Source organism: Emydura macquarii, unplaced genomic scaffold (genome assembly GCF_026122565.2).
Source record: "Emydura macquarii macquarii isolate MOO-44397 ecotype Brisbane River unplaced genomic scaffold, CSIRO-AGI_Emac_v2 contig_1230, whole genome shotgun sequence".
In the NCBI taxonomy this organism is placed as follows: domain Eukaryota; kingdom Metazoa; phylum Chordata; order Testudines; family Chelidae; genus Emydura; species Emydura macquarii.
The window spans coordinates 18,505,792-18,527,279 of record NW_027131367.1 but is presented as its reverse complement, the minus strand read 5'-3'; the positions used below and the strand labels follow the sequence as shown (position 1 = coordinate 18,527,279).

General features: G+C 39.9%; 1 protein-coding gene across 1 annotated transcript in view; it reads right to left on the bottom strand.

The window, feature by feature from the left end:
- The window catches only part of COX10 (cytochrome c oxidase assembly factor heme A:farnesyltransferase COX10), a 139,947-nt gene that overhangs the window by 15,825 nt on the left and 102,634 nt on the right, over positions 1 to 21,488 (bottom strand). The window contains exon 6 of the mRNA XM_067547700.1: positions 3 to 235. Within this exon, the coding sequence (XP_067403801.1) occupies positions 3 to 235 (233 nt within the window). The remainder of the gene's footprint in view (positions 1 to 2; positions 236 to 21,488) is intronic.

The window sequence follows — 21,488 nt, the reverse complement described above, 5'->3', positions numbered from 1 at the left end:
ACCAGCATCAAGGCTACCAGTAGCTGCAGTCCAGCCCATGACAGGGGGAATCGCACCGACGACAGCTCCCACCCACGTGTTGGCAATGCTCATTCTTTTCATCGGTGTGTAACAACACGTGTACAGGAAAATGTTGAAAGCTCCCAGTGCCCCAGTGAGAGGATTTACTCCCAAGGTCAGCAGGGCGATTCCAGGAACTGCACAGGAGGCGGCAAAGGACACCGCCAACAGAGGGCTGTAGAGAAAAAAACAAAAGCAGAGCGCGCACACTTTTTAGCAAAAGAGCCTGCATTCAACTGCTATCACAGCCCCTTCCCCCATATTATCTTTAGAGCAAAAGCTAAGGTTAAGCTTGCAAAACATTTTCCATTTACAATTTTGTTTCTAGATGCTTGTAACTTTTTCCAAAAGGTTCCTTTATGGCAGAAATTTCCATGCTCGACCTCTATCCTGAGGTGAGCCTTTCGGCTTTGGAGCTATAAATCATGGGACAAGTTCACTACTTCTTATTCTAGTGACCAGTGCTGATAACTCAAAAATGTTAAGCTTACACTATTCATCTAAATAGTCCTCGCTGAGAATTAGTACCTTACCAATTGGGTTTTGATCTTAGTAAGTTATGAGCATGTGGAGCAAGCCCAGGAAGCCAAATGCCTCAAGTTTGTGAGTTTACAGCTACTAAAATAAGTACTGTTCAATGTGGTAGAGAAAGGGAATTGTTGTGGCTTTGTCAGAATTTCAGTTGATTACAACTTTTGCAAGGTGTATTTTTTGGAAATATGAGAAGAACTGGAAATTTGAGAAGAATCAATTCAATCACTCTGAAGTTTTCTGAGCAGAAATAAACAGTTTTTTTGGATTTACTAAAAAATGGCTGACGTTTCCAAGTTCAAAGTCGGCTGGTGTATCCTGCTCACCGTGAGAAATTTGACAAAAGAACTTTATAGTGACAAATCAAATTAAGATTTGTAATTTTTTGAGAGCAACATCAACCAATTCTCAATATTCTAGCTCTCACCGGGAGCAAAAACTATAAGCCTGCAAACTGTTTTCCATTAGAAACTCCTGTTTTGCAGAAATCAAACTCAGAGGGAAGGAAATGCTAGTAACTCTACTCAAGCTCCACTCACAATTCCAGAGTGGCTGGAAGTTTCTAGTACAGTGATTAGCGGTGAAAAAATGAATGCTGATGATTCAAACTGCCATTATTAGGCTCCAGAATAAACACCCGGAGAGAAGAACAAAGGCAGTTCACACCATACTTAGACTAATTATTTCAGTCAGTAAGCAAATCCACACTGCCCTGGGTCACAACCCTGGTGCCAATATAAGGGGCCTGAAATTCTGTTCCCCTGGATCAGTTTTTCACCATTATCGCTCCATTGACTTCAGTGGAAATACACCTAATTTACAATGGTGCAAATGAGAGGAAAATTTGATGCAAATGAGACATCCCTCTGCTTCAGCTAGTGGAAAGGAAAACTGGCAGATGGGTAGTAAAGGCCTGAAAGGAAGGAAGGTATCATTAGGTTAGCCACCTTTAATAACCTGCACACTTTACAGTACACATTTTACAATAAAATTAATACATTTAGCTAAATATTTACCAGCGACAGGAATAGAAAATACACATTGACAATACAGCTGACTTAATATCATTACAAGAACCACAGCTGTAACATTCTTAACTCTTAAAACTGTACAGCCTTCATATTCCATTATTGCATTCAATATTCTATGTTTTTAGTAGCATGCTTTAGTCTTTAGCCCTGCCGTGTGCATTACAGCCAGCGTTCCATGCTCAGCTGTGGAAGTCCTGCTAGTGGTGAAGGTGAATTTTAATAAGTCATTGTTAATAAAGAATCTAAAGGTTTAGTTCTCATTTTTACAGCCCTTGTCAGGCTATTTGAGTCACAGCATTTAAAAAATGCTAAAACAGTCAGAATTGTTTAGATGGGCAAACCTCAAGTTGAAATGTGGGGACTAAATAAAAGTCTGTCTTCAATTTAAATTAAATTAACTAAGCCAACAGTTTGATAAAATGCAGGAAGATAATTCTGCCACCTTTTCAAACCCAGCAACAGATTTTAGATTACACAGTGTGACGGGAGTGTCATCATTTCCTTCAAAGATAGCAGTAAGCAGTTCCAGTGGTACTGGTATGGTACAAATAGAGGCAAGGTACTGTGTTGTCATCCATTGATAATGAGATGTAGATCTGAGAATTTTGCTAATGAGTAACACTATAAAAGGACCATACGGTGCTGTGTGTCTTTTAGTTTTACTGTTAGCGGTGTTTTTTTATGGGAATGCAGCAGAATATAATATGCACAGTAAACTGCCTTAACGCTATGTCTACACATGCTACAATTTCTCATCATTGCCTCTGCACAGCAAAAGCCTGACTGGGTTTGGCAAAACAAATATAATTCAATTAGTTCCTGACTAAGGTACAGTTGGACTGTAAATTCCTAAATGACACACGAGTGATAAAGAAAATGCTGCTGTGAAGAAAAAGGATCAGCTTCAGCCCATGCACCCCTGCAACCTCATATTCATTTCAACGAGCTTCCACGGGCACTGATGAGGGCAGAGTTTGGCCCAAAGTGGTGAATACTGTTCTCGCTAATAAAGAGCAGTGACTCCAGTCTGTCTCTTCATTCCCAACTAATGCTACACTGATCCAATGCCACAAGAATAGCTGCAGATCTAAGCACGTCATGATTCCCTTTGTGCAAAGCAAATGGTCAGGGGTGTAGAGCTGCCAGGGAACAAGCCTGGCACCAGAGGGCAGTCAATAAGTCTGTTCCTCCAGCACAATTTACATGGATCAGAAACAGCCGTGTAACACCAATGCTGAGTGCTAGTATCGAAGGGGAACCATACCCAGCCTAGCAGCCCCACGATACTAGAGCGGCGAGCTGCTATCATGAGTGGCTATTTTTTGTGTCCTGTCACTGGATGTGAGAGAGTAAGACCTTGCAGATCAAGACATGGTCACATCAGGTCACAGCTGAGTCTGGATAAGAGAGAAGTCTAGTCATTCGAGCATGAGACTGGAATTCAGGAGTCTTGGGTTCTATGCTGAATGGTCTAAGGCACATCATTTAATCTGTAAAATAATAATCCTGATAAATTTCCTCACAGGGGTGCTGTGAGGCTAATTAACGTTGGCAAAGTGCTTTGAGAGGCTCACACGAGACACACTAACGAAGCACAAAGTTAGTGTATAATCATCTGGGTTATGAAATAATTTAAGAATTATACCTTTTAAATGGGACACATGATTGACCAATATGCTTGCTGGTATTACACACTGGCAGTAACAAATAAGGAGGCTGCCTGCATGAAGGGGTAAGAGTTTGGTTGTGAGCTCATTCTCTAACACTGGACTTGGTGGAGACTTGCAGTTCTGCACAGAGCCACAACTGGGGTGGGTCTTTTGGTGCTCTCTAGGAACTTCTCTGCATAACCCATCCCCCCTGGCCGATGCCTGGGATGATGTTATCTGGCTCTGGAGAGTAGATCCTTACGGTATGGGGCTTTTTTGTGGGGCAGGATTGCGGGGGTATGGAAAAGACAGAGTGATGGGAGAATGACTTAGAGACCTCTGGGGAAAAATAATGGAAAGGTTTGGACAGTCATGTAGCTGAGTTTTTAAATATCTGCCCCATTTGTTGATGATCTTTTTACTCAGTGAATCACTGGCACTGTAGTGGTTGGTTACAAAATAAAACAAAGAAGTGAATCTGCAATAAACAATTCCCAACTCAGTTTAACACCAGACTCAGCTATTTCTGAACTTTCCACAAAACTAAAACCAAAAACAAATCAAAAGCTTTAATCATTATTCTTCAAAAGAGCAATCTCTGCAAATTGCAGTTTCTTCAGGGAAAGGTAAATATTTTGTGTTTGTTATTATAATTTTCATGGCTCCCAATTGGTCAAAATTTTGAAGCTGTTACTTCCCAAGGGAAATATACATCTGCTCTGAGAAATTCCCACCAAGCCAAGAGATATCAGATGATATTACAACTGTTCAGAGAAATTTCCATCAGGATGTCTTGAGATCCCAGATCACTAATACAAACACTTCCCATAAGTCACAAAATAGTTTGTACTGGTGCTTAAAGGAAACGTCCTTGACATAAAGTCTATGGCACCACTTTCTGGCCTATACAAAGTAACTTTTTATTTATTTTAAACCTATCCAATAATGGCAGATAATATACATACCGTCGTGTGTGTGCAAATTTATATTATATTACATTCACACTTAAATGCACTCATTATTACAACTAAAGGAATTAATATTCTTAGCCAGTTTCTAATTAACTAATCCCTGTATAGAAATTAAAACCAAGAACAAATCCTCTTAAAGGTCCAGTATGCAGAAAAGATACTTTTACATTAAAATAATTATTAAAAAATGCAGACAAAACACTACTCATTTGGGCTCGACTACATACAAAAGTATTTCCCTGGAAAGAAAACAAGAGCTACAATACAGGTAAGTAACCGTCCCTTCCCTACCCCCTTCCCCACCCAAAAAAGAGACAAAAGAAAGATGGGGAGAGGGGCTAGGGACTGTGCTATGTTTTTTTACATTAGGAAATATCAGGAATATAAAGCCTGTTCCCTGTTTTTGCTGGAGGATTTATCGGGATTCCAAACTCTGTGTGTGTGAGCTTTCTCTGTCTGTAATTGATAATGCAGGGTACCGAATCTTTACCAAAGCCATCGTTTACTTCCAGCTGTTTGTGCAGGAATTTGAGTTAAATAGGTGTTAACAAAACCAAAACAGTATGGATAAAATAATCACGTCCCTCATGGCATCAATTACATCCTTCCAGTTTTCCATAGCATCTCGAGAAAAACAGGAAAAACAGCTACCTGTGTTATTGAGATGTAGTGTAGCGTACTGGATAGGGCACTGGAGTGACAGTTGGGAGACCTGGGGTCCTCTGCCATTGAGCAGCTGGGTGACCTTGGGCAAGTCATTTAACCTCTCTGTGCTTCTCTTCCCCCGCCACCCTACGTTTGTCTTTGTCTTACCCATTAGTGCAAGGTCACAAATTAAGCTCTTTATATAGGAGTTGTTGGGGGTGGTTTTGGCAGGCAGCGAGGAAAGGGGACTTAATTTATTACTTTTGTGGTCTCCTTTGAATCCCATTTTCAAATATAGGCACTTAGGTTTCATCTACAACATATATACAAACGGGCACAAATGGGCACTTACACTCAAGCTTATTCTTGTATGCAAATACACGTTTAATGTGCATAATTACCCATTAACGCAAGGTCACAAATTAAGCTCTTTATATCGGGTTTGTATGTCTATCTATCTATCTATCTATATGAGTCTGTGTGTGTTCTGGGGGGAGAAAGGGTTTGATGTTGGAACCTTAATTATTTCTCTATGTTTAGATTCTTTGAAAAACAACAAACTAATTTCCTGATTTTCAAGCACTATTTTTCTTGAGCTTTGGATTTTTATCATTTTCAAACGTTGATTTTTAAATTGTAATAAAGTTTTAACATGTGTAGCTACTCTACGAATCATATATTAATTATATTGATTACTTAAGAATTCCCAGTTATCGCTCTGAGGTTTGACAGATTCTTGTCCCAAGATCAGGCCCAGTATTATTAAAATTACTGTTTAGCTGGGAACCTCGACGTGCACAGTTGCAGCACTCACACTTTAGGAACCTTTCTGTATTTGTCATAATTTATTAATATATTTAGCGAAGTCACAAATAATCTAAACCAGCAACGTAGACAGAGACAATACTGAATGTACATCTGAACATCCATATTCTCACACCATCCCTTGCAGAACAACCTGAAATGTTAGACGTTATCTTCCTCATCACCATCACCATCTTCATCATCACCAGTGGCCATCATCCTGGCACTTTCCAAGGGCTACATCTCTCTCCCATCCTGCCCACAGGCTAGGATGCAACTTTTATAATATGTTACACTGATGCCACTAAGACTAACTAATGCATATTCCACAGGGGTTTCTCCCCTCTTCATTGTTTATATTTCCTCACCCTACTAATGTTAGGGTGCCCTTCTTCTACAGGTTAGTATATTAATGATCTCAACTTATCATATACATCAATTCGTTGCCATGGCACTCGTGGTCAGACATTTGCAGATGTTCCCATCCTAAAATATCCAAAAGCTGGTGTTCGCTCATATTGCAGTGGTTGGCTGATGTTCCCCTGTAAACTTCCCCTCTATATACCCTATTCCCAGTTTCCCAAACGTAGGGGTGACCATTAGCTGTGCCAAAGTTCATAGGCCTCAAGCCTCATGCTAACTGCTGACACCAATGTCTTACAGGATACAGGCCTGTAGGTTCCTTGCATTACTGCTAAATAAAATAAATGATAAAGTTAGCTCTGCGAGCTACACATGAACTAAAGTTGTAAATTCAGTATAGGTCTTATATTCACAAAGTGTTTAGCCTAAGATTTTATATATATATTAGTGCATATCGATGAAAGTTGAGACTATAGAAGAACTTTATAAACAAACTTTCCAACACTAATGTGAGGTAGGGAAATATATTAATTGTATAGTTGGATAAACTTGTCCAACGTCATGCTGTGAGTCAGTAGCAGAGTAAAGAACTGAACCCAGGAATTATGATCCCCCTCCCCTTTAATGTGTTTATGTGTACGTGTACACACACACACACACACACACACACACACACTCTCTCTCTCTCTCTCTCTCTCTCTCTCCATCTAGACAAGGCACCTGGGTTGAAAGACCTTTCAGGCACACATGAATTAGGGGACAACAGGCTGCTACATTTTCTTAAGTCACAATCCACCACACATGATGTGTAGGGTTCCATGTGACTGCGTAACAATTGTGGAAGGCGGGGAAGCCTGAATTTTACTTCTGTGGGATTCGCTCCTGTCTGCTTCCTACCTCCCCGTTCCCCAAGCTATCATTGAGTGATTCTCCCCAGCCTGACTGACTGTGTCCGGAACCCCACTGTGCCAGAGGCAGCTTTGTATTGTATGAATAGAAAACTAGACCTTTATTTCTCCTCCTCTTGGGTCCTTTTGACGGTGTGTGACTGGAAAGGGTCTGCTTCAGATGAACTTCGTTGGAGATAAATGTCAGCGAGTTTTCTTTGGATTGGGAAAGCTGTTTGATTATTAACTTCACTCATGCATATGTTCCCTACCAATTTCAGTGCATTTTGGGTGTGTTAAGCCTACTTAGCAAAGGAGGAGGGGCAGAGCACTAGATTTTTCCTCTAGTTTACAGTGTGTTGAATATGTGGTATTTCTTAGACTTGAAATTTGCAGAGAATAAGTTTTCTTGGAATTTATGGTATTTTTCCTGAAGTGTGATTGTAATAAAAAAAAGTGATTGTAAACTTCCTTTCGCCTTCCAAAAAAACAAGTAGCTTGTTACTCAACAGTTCCACTCTCTGACCCAGATCCTTGGCCCAACCTTCCAGATGGAGAGCTTCTCTAAAGGGCTATCTGGGTATTCACTTGGCATTAGTGAATCCCTGAGTGGTGTGAAGTTGGTTTAGCGGGCTGTATGACACCCACCTCCCCACTGTCATTGAGTGTGGACTGAGAGAGTGGCTGGTTACAGGAGTGGAGGTGGCCAATCTTCACCAGCATAATGATCCATATGGGAGTGTTAAACGAAGCATTACCTAGAACATCCCTTACATTGCTCAGATCTGAGCCAGGGGCCAATTTTGCCTCTGGCTGCTCCCAGGATCACAGGAGGTACAAAGACCTGTGCCTCGGATTAGATGTCTATGTGTCCTTCCATCCGACCTGCTCACTTCACTGGTAAGAACTTGTTTTTATTCCTAATAGCCTTGCAGAACTGACACACCAACCTGAGTGTAAGCTGAATTCTATTCTGTCTCGTGCATTGTCAACAAAACAGCCACCTAATTCCTGATGGCAGCATCTTTGTAACTGAAGAGGCAGAAATAACAGTCAAACAATCTGATCTCAGGCTGACTTTGGCAGACTGTATGTAGTTAGAAAAATCATCATTTGACTTGTCGCAATCAGCATGCAGATGGCTGGCACTGGTGGCTGGAACCAGTGTCAATGATTCGGGATGTGGCTGATCTTGGCGCAGTACTCGTGAGCAGTTAGACGGACCTGCTCCATCCCGTGTGCTGGAAGGAGTATAGTGCCAGTCAGCATTCCTCTAAGATGGAGAAGAATCTCCCTGAGTTCAGCAGATGAAGTGATCAGTCTGATGGGACCTCTGCATCAGAGGGGGAGAACAACTCCTTTTCCTCTTGGGGGAGACAACAGGGTCCAAACACGGAGCAGCCTCACTTGTTAGTTCTATGGTGACTGCCGATCAGTCAAGGAGCTCTGTGCCAACATGGACCTCATGTCCTGCTCCTGAAGATGCTGCTTCAATCGTAAGTCTCTTGTTACCCAAGTTCTCTTCTTGAAGGCCTTACAGATGGAGCTTTGTTCCTTAACATGTCCTTCACTGAGACACAACCAGTACCTTGTGCGGAAATCGCTTTTGGGGATGGCTCCCCCCACACGACAGACAATGCTTGAACCCTGGTGAGGACAGCACACAGGGAAGCCAACAACTCTTAACTAACACTAAACTAAACGTAAGGCACTACTGACAAACTGTTATCTAGAGGGAAACCAAAAACTCCCAGAAAACGGAGACTGAAAACATGAGGTGAAAACACCACACCGAGCTCTAGCTCTAGCTATGGGCAGTGAGAAGGAACAGAGGAGGTTGGGAAGGCACTGCCATTACATAGCCGGGGAGGGGCCAGGGCCACAGGGCACGTGCACCGCGCCACTGCTACAGGTACTGCTAGGCAGAGTTCTCTGGCTTCTGTGCGCATGCACACATACGTGGAACACATGGCTGCATCTACCTGAAGAACCACTTATCAAGCCTCCTTCATACATCAAAAAGAAGCCAAAAGGTCAGATCTTCATTTTCCTGTGCACATCACCTTTAATGATGCCAAATGGCTTCCCCATTAGAAAGTTGCAAACCATACCTTTTAATAATTAAATGATAATGTTACACGTTTTTTGCCAGACCAAAAAACATGGATTAGTTTCATCTGATGAGTTTTCTGCTTTGTTCATTTGAGACACAGGCTCATCAGCGATGACATTTATTTCCCTCAGAGCTGTAATTTGTTCACTGCTACCCACAGAAACAATGCTAAATTAGCACTGACTTCATAATGTTCTATGGTGACAGGTAAATGATATTGAGACAATAAAGGTGAGATGGATGTCCTAGATTAATCTCAATATTGCTACTCTAGCTGAGAATTTCATCTCTATACAACACTGTCAAAACAATTTATTGTAATAAAAAGAGGCCCGGACTAAAATCTCTCAACAACAGGCTGTCTGGAAATGGTGGAAGCTCTGAACAAGTTATTAGGGAGAAAGAAAAAGAACTAGGAGGCGTGATCTTTAACGCCACCTGTCATTTCATCATTATATTCACGTATTAATTTCTGAGACAGAAGTGTCAAGCACGAAGGCTACTCTAAAGCTTCACTTAATTCAGATTTCAGAAATAAACATTACAACCCCACATTTTCTTCTTTTATGAGGTCTGAACACAGTATTCAAAAGTGCATGGCTGGCCTACGATAGTCTCCCTTCCTGACTTTTCCTGGGCTCAGCCACGTGCTATTAGGTTTTCTAAAACTACATATGAACTAGTTGAACCCCAAGTTTTTTTAATTCTTCAATAGATAAAGGTGGTTTATACATACTGAAGTGTAAGCTACCTCTCCGAACTGTTTTTATAGCATTCAAAACCTGTTTTTAATGCAAGATGAAGTTAGTAAAACATCCATGGAAAAGGTATCAGCACATTGATGTCCAATCCAGTCTAGAAAAACTGATGCTCAGCTTCCCTGGACTAGCAACTGCACTATGGATCTCCTGGGTAGCACTTCAAATTCCTGCAGACATAGAACACCAACCATGAAGTGGTTGCCTGCAACCAGCCCCAGTTTAGGGGAAGAGTCTGAGATTGTCGTGCCTACCGCCTTAGACATGACATGGGCGTGTTCTCCAGTGGGAGGAATGTTGATCAGCTGGGGAAGAAATTTTAAAAAGCTGCAGCCTGAAGCTCTCGAATTCTCCCTAGAAGACAGGTCTATTTTGGAGATCAGCCAAGTAAATGAAGGAAGGTCTTGTACTTCCAGAAAGCTACCAGCCAATCCCACCCAAGACAATGTTCTTGGCCCAAGAAGAGAGAAGAAGGAATCTGAGGATTTTAGGGGCAAAGCAATTACAACATAGGTTTGATAAGGAGAACTCTTCCTGCTCAGACAAGGTAGATAATGGGGAGAAAAGTCCACCCACCTCCCTGATGCCCTGTAGTGTGTTGACATGATCCTTGGCCCTGCTTTCCAAATGGAAAGCTGTCCTAAAGAGTCAGCTGGGTATTCCCTTGGCACAGCTGAATCCCTGGGTGGCATAAAGTCTGTGAAGCTGGTTGCAGAAGACTGGTCAGAACGCTGTAGAAGCCAGGTCTTGCTGTAAGTTGCAGGCTTTTCATTCTAAGTAGCACCATGTCACCTAGAAAGGATTTTGGATGGAAGGCTTAGAAAGTGCCTGTATAACTTCTGAACTCAAAGTAAAGAAGAGAGCATTCAAAACCAATCAGTAACCACTGCAGACAATTGACTTATGGCAATCCACCGATGCTGAAAGTACATTCTAACTTTCTGCATAAATCCGTTCAAGTTGCAGTATTTATATCTTTAGTAATAAAAACCATATTCACTAACATTGGCAAATTGGGAAAAGTAAAACAGTAGTAATAATAATAATAAATAAGGGGAACTGAAACTGAAATAGTATGCCCTGGACCAATAGCTCTTTATCACTGACTTCTTTTAATCTCTAACTCTTGTTACAGACATGTACGTTCAGAAATATAAGAGGCTGACAGTTAGCTTGAGACTGATGTAAAGCTATCCACACACAAATTTTGATGTTTTAAATCAAAGTGATTACACAATTAAGCATTATGCCCTCCATTTAGTATAGTTACACACAGCATATCTTCCCCATAAAACACTTAAATACATACAGAGTGACAAAATGGTTTTACATTCAATTACAATTTTTAATCGGAGATTTGTTTAGTCTCTAATGAAAGATATTTCTTCCTAATTAAAAGGAAAAAATAGCTTTTAACCTCAGCAGAATGGATTTATTGCTGGAAGAACACTTTTCTTCACTGATGCTGCTGCTTATGTACATCTTATGCAATATCAATCACAAGCTTTACTAAACACGGAGAAGCTGCTCTCTCGCTTTTAATGTCACCTTCCATGGCCAGAGTGCAATTTTATATTATGAAAGATGTGAAAAGCTGCTGATTGGGGTCTGATGTTGCAAAGAACCGGAATTTCATTAAACTAAATAGTATCTATCAATGAGCTAAAATGGCACTATTTTAAGAAAAAAGAAAAATTGTGTAGAGTTGGGGGAAAAATCCTAATAGATATTCATTTATTCTCTCTCACTCCATCATGCAAAAAGGTTCTTGACTCATGATGAGGGCTGGAAGATGATTTATTTTAAAACTAAAATGCAAAACTAAATTACAGTTCTAATTGAGAACTCACCACCCTTCATCCTCCCCCACCGCTTTCACTTGCCCATCAACTCATGGCATCAGAACATGCATTTTTCTGTCACTCATGCCTGAAGCTTGAGGGAAGGTCTTTTGGGAGGGGTAAAATATGGCAGAGGCTTGTCAATCCCTTCTATGAATTATTTAACTTCCTCTTTAAATGTAAAGAAGCAGTATCATCATGCCATCGATATCTCATGACTTAGATCTCTATTACTCTCAATGTTTGCAATCCACATGGATTTCGGATGTAGAATCTCATCACAAAGAGTATGTAGGGAATGTTTTAGATCCAATCCGAACTACAAGACCCGCGTTACAATATCATTGTCCCCTTACCTACTTACAACAGAACCACAATCTGTAATGTAAATAGGGGCTTACCTGTGTTCCTTAACCAGGTTAACTGGACTTCTGCTTGGTATTGTTGATTGGATTTTTGTGATCTTAGCTTGCAGATAACACAACGCATTACACTTGAAGGTTTTGGCATAATTTAAAATTCGTTTATAAACACTTCAAAGAATAAAAATATTGATATGGTAAAGATCTGAAAAATGATCTGTAATAAATAAATTAACTTTTGAAATGGGGGGTGAAGGGGGAGAGGAACTATCTGCACAAAAGGAGTATAAAAAACCACTGTGGTACTAATGCCCTAATGAACTGGGTTAATGGTCCAGTGCTTAAAGACACTTAAATGAGGAATTTAGACCACCATTATAATATTGTGTCTCCTGACAAGGAGTTTACAGCCCTGATTGTCTCAAAAGAATTCACTTTGAAATGCAGGGACTTAGAAAGACTTATAAAGTCCCTTTTGAGCCACTAGTACCTTCTTTTATCTAAGTAAACCCAGCTTAATCAGCACCAACCTGGAAGTGGTTTTGATTGACACCTAAACCATCTGACCAGGAAAAGGGGGATTTGATACTGAGTGGCACCTGGATATTAAAAGGATTTAATATGTTGAGAGTGTGGTGAACACAGAGTCCTGCAATGGATAAACATACAAGTCAGGGTGGAAACTGATATAGAGTTGCTTTCTTGAGTTGTGGCACTCAGTTGGAAACTGCACTCTGGCTTTGCTATATATTTGTTAAAAGTATACTTATTGTAAATAAATATAGACTACGATAAAATATCCTGTGTCTGTGTCAATTCATTTCTCTCCCGATGAGGAAATAACCCATGCATGGAATCCAAACCTTCCTGTCATGACAGTATATAGCTGTTGTTTAAAAGTGTAATTGACACTGTATTTTAACCAAATTGGAGGCAATTAGCGTCTCCAGATCCTAAAGAATCTGAACTGCAGATGTTCCCTCTCCCTTGCCAGAGCCAGTGACTTTAAAACTATCATAAACTAACAAGCCTAGGTTAAAAGAGCCATTTCCTTCTCAAAGGGACACATCTTTCTTTTTCATGTTCACATTACTCAAAATTGGCTGAATCGATTTAGCTGATGTCCACAAAGATGTTAGGTTTAGGATCAGACAAGGCAGAGCGACTTCAACCAAAAAGAAAATTATGAGGGAGTGAAAAGAGGAGTCCAGGGTGGAATGGCTCTTTCAAGCTAGAGCTTTATACTACAGCTCAGATCCTGCTCTCTTTTGTACCAGTGTAACTCCATATAATTGATGTTAGGATCTGACCTTATGAACAAGTACACTTTGTGTGTCATTCCTGAGCCAGTAAGGTTCTGCATGGGTACTGGATCAGACTGCAGGATTGGGATCATAGTGACCACAGGTTTGGAATGAGGTTACTATTGAGAAACTCTGCAGTTACTTATACTAGCTTACATTTAGTTGCATTTGTATTATACTAAGGCAGATAACACAAGAACTAGGGATCACCCAATGAAATTAACAGGCAGCACACTTAACACCAACAAAAAGGTAATTCTTCATACAATACACAGTCCACCTATGGAACTCATTGCCACAGAATGTTGTGAAGGTCAAAAGTATAACCGAGTTCAAAAAAGAGTTAGATGAGTTCATGGAGAATAGATTCATCAATGGCTATTAGCTAAGATAGTCAGGAAGATAAACCCATGCTTCGGGTGTCTCTAAACCTCCAAATCCCAGAAGCTGGGACTGCACAACAAGGGATGACTCACTTGAAATTGCCCTGTTTTGTTCATTCCCTCTGAAGCATCTGACACTCTCCACTGTCAGAAGACAGAACACTGGCCCAGTCTGTGGTCGCTCTTATGTTCAGATAAATTTGCTTTCTTATGATGTCTGTCCTTTGTTATAAAACAGAAACTGCAAAAGGCCGTGTCACTTTATTTGAAAGACAACATTAAAAATAAAAAAAAGATCTATACTTCTAAAATGTTTATGTTCTTATTACATTTGCTATATACACCATAACGCTAATCATAACAATTCTTAGCAACCCTGCAGACAGTTAGCATGCACCTAGTTATATGTCTTTGGTAGATAGAGAGGAATGATAAGGTGAATAATATTCACAGATCCCCTGCAGTCAGGAAAATGTAAATATTTTTTTTTAAAGTGCTTACTAGTCAAATCCACAGTAAATTTGAAAAATGCCCCTATAATATTTAAACTAAATCCTGGTTTATAACCTAACAAAACTGGCAACTAATGATCCACTCATTTTATTTAAAAAAATCTCAATCTTCTATTCACTTAAAAACCAGGTGCAAGCTGACAAACAACAAAATGGATAATATGTCCTCTCAAAATAGCAACCTTCTCCCCTCAATCTGGATCCTATCCTACAATCACTTCAACACACACTTCTGCTGAGCCCCCAGAAAAAAGTAACTTGCCCTTAGAAAGCAATGGATCAAGAAGTTGCATTAAGCTGATCAGGATGGAGAATTCCGCACTGCCAAATATTTATCAATTTTTTTCTAAAAAAAATATCAGCAGAAATGTTGGTGAGCCATTAGAAGCTGTAATAGGAATAAGATCAGAAACTATAAAACCTTTCAAGAGCTCAATAAAATGAAGGAAGGGAATTATTTACAGTGTCAGAAGATGGCAGAAGCAATGGTCCAAAGCTGAAGGGAAATCTAGATGCTAGATATTAGCTGTAAGAGCAAATGAACAGTGGAATCTGGTCAAATTACAATGTAAGGAAGCTACATTCTGCCTACCTAAATCCCCATTGCACTTTCTAGTGGATACTCTTCATTTCTTATCTTACAGTATTGTGTAATGTTATTACGCAGCTGCTGTGCTCCACCCTAGAGCTGACTGTCTTGGGATAAAAGGTATTATGTAAATAAATATAGATTAGACAAAAGTTATATAAAAGTTATTATTAAAGGGAGATAGTCAAGCCACTTTCCCCACTGATAATCAAGAGCAGGTTTAGATTAAAATATCATTCATGGGAAAGACGTAGTTAGGACTCCAGCAAGAGGCAGATGTCAGGATGAATCAAGTGAGTTCTGTTGTTCTGGCCCTACTATTATAGGAGTTGTCTACATTACAGAATTATGAACATGTTAGATGACATGATGCTGATTATGATTTACCAAGAAGAGTAGACCAGGACAAACCATGTTCAGCATGTTATGTCAGGCACATATTGTGTCATCTAACACAGTTGTTCACAGTTGTGTTCAAACAGGATAATATGCAGTAATGTAGACTTGCCTTTAGAGTATATACATGTTAGAATACAGCAGCAGAATAAAGAAAGAAAAGACAAAGCCATCAAAAAATGGAAGGAGATATTGTTTAGAGTATTGAATACAGGATAAACGTCTCTTCTTCAATGCTTAGCCGAATGGTCAGCCATAGCGATCGGTTGCCATTTGATCAGTTCCTGTGCAGCCGTAAGGGCTTGATGAGCCAAAAGTCCAATGTCAGAACAGACTTGATGCACCCATGTAATAGGGAGTCTGCCTCTGGGCCATCCCTTAGTTGGTGGAATTTTATCCCAGATGTTACAAGCCTCCCGGAGAATGGCATTCGCCAGAATGTCTCATGACATACTGGTGACATGTCCGAAAAGTGTAAGATGCCGGCTGCAGACAATGGCCCCCAGCAGTCTGTAGACGGAGCGACCATAAACGTCTGCATTACGAATGAAGTCATTCCACTTTATTCCCAATAGACGACGTTGGCATTTTATGTGGAAAGCCTCCAGTTTTGCCCAGTCTGAGTGGCACAGTATCCATGTTTTACAACCATACTACAGTATGGAGGGAATACAGTTCAAACAGATCCTAATCTTGGTTGTTGTGCTGAGATCATGTTGATACCATATTCATTATAAAGATTTGTACTGATTTTTAAAGCTACCTCTGGTGCTGATTCTCCTTCTGAGTGGCCTTGATCAAGTTACTTCCGGCTTGATAGTGTGCATTAGACACAACCCATAATAATTTGAGTGTGGAGATCTCCCCGATTCTTTGGATATGGGGTGCGGAGAAATGAGATGATAAAGGAACCTGATTTTCCTATAAAGTAAAAATATCCACTTTGGTAGAGAGATATGTTTTAGCTTTTGAGATTCACTGTCCCAGAACCTATGAGTGTAAGACAAGCTAACAGCAGCTGATTGAGACAGAGAACTTTCTCCTAAATAAGGTACAACAATAGTCTGTATTTACACCTACAACCTACACTTTCTACATTGCTTAACCTAGCTGTATTTATATTTTGCGATGCAGTTTTGATTGTGAATTTCTCTACTTTTTACCTGTGCTAAACATAGTTTGATTTAAGATCAGCAGAGCTGGTGAGCGGACAATTACCTTGGAGACACCACTATTGGGTGTCTATGAAAGAGGAAAATATGCTTCGGAGCTTAAGTCAGGCAGAAGCAGGAGTGACATGAGCTCACTCATGCAAAAAATGTAAAAGTTTCCCCAAAAAGTGCTGAGACATTTGCTGCAATCAAAGTGGGGATGGACAGAGTCAAATGACTTGAGGGATGTCAGACTTGGCTCCAGAATGACACAGCAAGAACCATTTCAACAGGTCTTTCAATGCTATTAACAGGTCTGAACTAACAGCTCCTCTTCTACATATGTCAAAATTAAACATGCAAACGCCTGAGAAACAGCAGCAAAAATGTCTCATCTCTGTAAGTAACGGCTGGATGTAGAATGGGGGCAAGTTACAAACATCCTCTAAAATGACTGCTGGGATATGCAGAAAACACCAGGACACTGCACTATGAGTAGTGTAATGAGGCAATCTTCCCAAATTTTCCTTTGTTTTCTCAGGCTGTCACTGAAGGAATGGACTGAGGGCTGGGCTAGTTATATTTATGACCAACCATACGTATTATTTTGTGTGTTTTAACCTTTGAGATAGGTGTCCACAGCATAGGATTGGCATCTAGAGCTATATTTGACTTATCTGAAGAAATACAACAATAAAACAATGAATATCCAACACCCGTGTGTGACTATATAACATCCTATCAGCTTGCAGCTACAGCCATGAGAATCACTGTGGATTGCCTCCACTTACCCTTTGATTTATAACGAAATATTCCATGTGATTTTATGTCCTTATCAAGCAGTTTCAAACAAAATGTGAGAGAGGCTCTTTGCATATCATAACCTCAGGAATGCAGCTTCTCTAGTCATACAGTCTGAACAGCACGGACTATGCCAGCAAAAGCTAATTAAAGTATAAGAAAAAAAACCCTTGCTATCTGACTTGCCAAGTTGATAACGTGTAAGCTATACCTTGTTTAAAGACTTGATAAACTCTGTCCTTTATAGAAGAAATGCACTTTTAACATGACTTACTGTAAACAGAATTCAAAGTATAACAGCTTACAATCACAGGCAGCTCTGTAATGGACTTGTTGAGTACTGACATTTCTTGGAACACTTGGCACATGTTGAATAATGGTGCTGTTGTGGTTAAACCAGATAAGGTTCAATACTATTAAAAGGGAATAAAGTGTTAGGATTTCGATTGTGTTAAACCAAAATTTACAAACATGAATCTGAAATGTTTGACACTCAGTAAAGGGAAGCCAGGAGGAAACATCTCTAGACAAGATGTGATATGGAGCTTTACAATATATTTTTGTTTTTGTTTGTTTATGTGCCGTAATGGATAGATTGTGAAAATCCATTTCAACAATCGTCTCTGAGGCAAAGTAAACTGTTTGCCACAAGTTAGTTTTTAAAAATCGAACAGCTCAAACTAGAGTGTTTCTAAAGGTCTGTTCAGATTGAACACAAAATCAGAAGGATTAATATACAATGGTTTGGCTCCTTCAAGTTAACTGTGTTCTACCCCCTGGGGTGGAGTTGACATGGGAGGATAAAACAACTCCATTAGGAGTCCATATCACTCTCTGTAGCGTTCCTCACAAGCAGATGGAGCAACTATTTAGCCAAATGCACCGTGACTCCTGGTTTATACATGAGCATCTGGGATGTTTCCTAACGTGATGTGATGTACAATGTACTCAAATTTATCAACTGTCCCACATGCAATTAAAGATTCTGATAAATAATTCGGTGGTAAAGGCCCCACAGCTGAACTGAAAAGCAGCAAGGCGTGAGGGGTCAAGTGTTTCCGCAGAATTTATATTTAACAAACAGAGAGCTGCCTACAAAGGAATGTCTCTTCCGAGGAGTTAGCTGAAGGCACAAGCTGAATAGCTAGTAACTTCTGCAGTCTTCCTTTTAACCAAAATGAATGTAATGCTGGAGTTAATAAAAAGGGGGGTGGGGGGGTTTATTGCTCTGAAAAACAACACATATATGGAGGTATAAATAGATAATTTTCTGCTAATATACATTTTGATATAAGGATAATGTGCAGTATCAACATTTTTCTATAAATGCTACAAAAGGACTAATACCTTAGAACTATTTAATCAACATCTTATGCACACAGTGAATAGATAATTGAAATATAAGTACTGTCATCCATAGTCCCTTTGGGAAAGTGACACAGCAAGCATTATATCATTCCATTAGTCCACCCTTTGATGTGGGTTTTATTCTCATTAAACTGTTAGCCCTGAGGTTCTCCCCATCCCCCCTTCATTCTCTATGACGTGGCTATGGAAAGAATTAAGGGACGGTGGAGGAAAGGGGGGGGGGGAAGAGCCCTGCTGCTTAGAATGCATGGGCTACATTTTTACAAGTAATTGGACATGTCAAAAATATAAAGCTGCCTTTTTTATTTCTTATTTACCAAATGTAGCCGATGCCAACTTCCCCATCTTCTGAAAAACATGGGAAAGAAAAGGAACCCAGCAGGAGGAAAATGCACTTACTTGTTTTCAAATAATAATAAAAAAGGTTGCATACAAGCAGCATAAAAGTTGCTCGAAAAGGTTGCCGTGGTGGTGTCTGCTTTGAATTGTGCTCTGTTTAAACAAGACAAAAAACCTCCCACTGAAAAAAGTAACATTTTTATCATTTAAAAAGATCTCAGGGCCGTCCCTTTAAAATGAAGTATTTTCTAAGCAAAACACTGGAATGTTTTCCTGAGGGAAATAAGCATCTGATCTCTTATAGTGATTATTTCTGAAGAATTACAGATTTATGGAGTTTTTGTTTTAACTTAAATACAGTGAAACCTGCCTGAAATGACCACCCAAGGGACCAGAACAATCAGCCATCTAAACAAAGATTTAAACTTTAAATGGGAACCAAAATTATACTGGAAACCTTGAGGAAACTTTAAAATGCTGGTTTAAGATAGTGGATTGCTAAATCCTTAGTGCAGGTTTCAGTGTAAACCAAGGTCATACTTCTCTCACTTACACCGATGTGATTTAGTTGACTTCAGCTGAGTTACTCCTGATTTACACAGGAGTTAGTGAGAACAGAATCATTCTCATTACATATTAATTGGAGGAGAGATGGGTTTATAACCCACATCACATTTCTTCAGCATTGTCTTGTTTTGCTTTACTGTTAGCAGACCTGCCACAGACAACCAAATCAGTGAAAAGCCATACATTGATGAATCAGGCTTGATGTGCTGCTGAGCGTTACCAATTCTGGATCCTGATCTAATCTTAAATAAATACAGAAAAATCAAACCCATTGGAGTGTTCCACCAGTCTATGCAATCCCTAGCCTATATATTCGCAAATGTATTGCAAATGTTTGTATTGGCAGCAGCTTGGAAATGGTGAAGTTGTTCCTTGGATGATGTAACCCAATCAATTCAAATTGATAGACTGGTAGGACAGAAGGTCTTTTCTGTTTGATTCTCCAAAGCTGTGGGTTTAAGAGCTAAACTGGTCAAAGTTGGTGCTCAAGTCATAAATGTCAAAAGGTGGAAAACCTTTGCGTGTTAATAATAGTATCAACTGTTAATAATTGCTGCAAGAACCAAGAAGACAAAATACAGAACGTAGCTGTTAGTGCATTGCAAAAGTAAGGGGGTAATAAAAGTCCCAGGAAAAATATTTATCAAACTAATTTAACATTTAATTAATTTCTGCAAATATCTGAGGCATTATCAGGGTTGTGGCATGAACTTCTGGTTAAGTAGTGTCTTCTGCCAAATTAAGCACCAAGAATTTGGAGTTTATTAAAACACACGTGAAAAAGCAAGGGTCAAGAGTGCAAATGTTTTGCAGATTAGCTTCCAATTGTATTTTAAGTACCTATATTAAATTAAGTTAATTATTACTTGCCTGATAGGTCAATTGTTCCCAACCTTTTGAGGCAATTCTAGGACTTCAGCTGTACCAGCTGCCACGCAGTGCACCCTGACCTACAGTAGAACCCAGCCTGGTCCAAATCGGCATTGCAAAGCAAGCATGCGCTGTGCTTTATGGCCTGGTGCAGAGCCATGTAATTAAAGGTGGAGCTGGTGGGGGGAGTGTAATGCTCCAATCCCACAATGGAATCGGCACCCTTATCCTCAAACAGAATCCCAAGTCAATGAGACTCTATGCAAGTGTAATGGTGGCAGTTGCAGAAACCTGAAGTACCAGCACTGATAGTGTACAAGGGATCAGGAACCACTGAAATAGTAAATTATTCAGAAGAGAGGATTTGGTAATATTTAGAGATGAAAACCTAAATTTGTTCTCCTAGAGAAATGTGCTCCTTTATTAGCTTTTTATGAGTGCTTAGCATAGCTAGTTCAACTGTATAGTAGTGCATGAAAACAGCTGCTATTTAATGAAGTATATATGACTATGTAGTAGCAGGAAAGTCAATACAGTCACCTTCAACTTACAATGGATCAGGATGCTCGTCTTACTAAAAAAGGGAAACTAAACCAATTCAGTTGCTGGTGCTAGCCTAAGAGATTTATTTAAACTAATGTGCAAGAAAATCAAATCCATTGTCTTAAAAAAGTATGGGATAAATCATACTTACCAGGAAACTAAAAAGGAAGGCTGCTGCCATTTCATTGAAATCAAAGGCTTGTGTGTGTGGAAATTCTCCCCATCAATTACATAAACCCAAGTCACAGCAGGAAAAATAATAATAAGTGGTTTTATAATGCAGAACATAAATATGCTCAATGAGTTTAACACTGCAGCCAAGCATGAGGAACATTTTAGGTTGTTTGTGTTTCCAAATAGGACTTGAGGACTCTGACTAGGGAGGAGGATACGTGGGCAGGGTAGGATGATGGATAGTGCCTAGTGGCTTGCTGCATTCAGTTCTACTCTTGTTATTTTTGCGAAAGGATGACCCAGCCCAAGCCCGAAAGTCTACACTGCAATTTTATAGACCTGAAAGCCCGAATCAACTGAAACATGCCAGTCATGGGGCTTTTATGGCAGTGTAGACATACCCAAGGGCAAATCCACCGACGAGTTCTTGCAGAGGTCTCCTGGGGGCAAAATCAGTGCGGTTTTTCAGTGCAAGG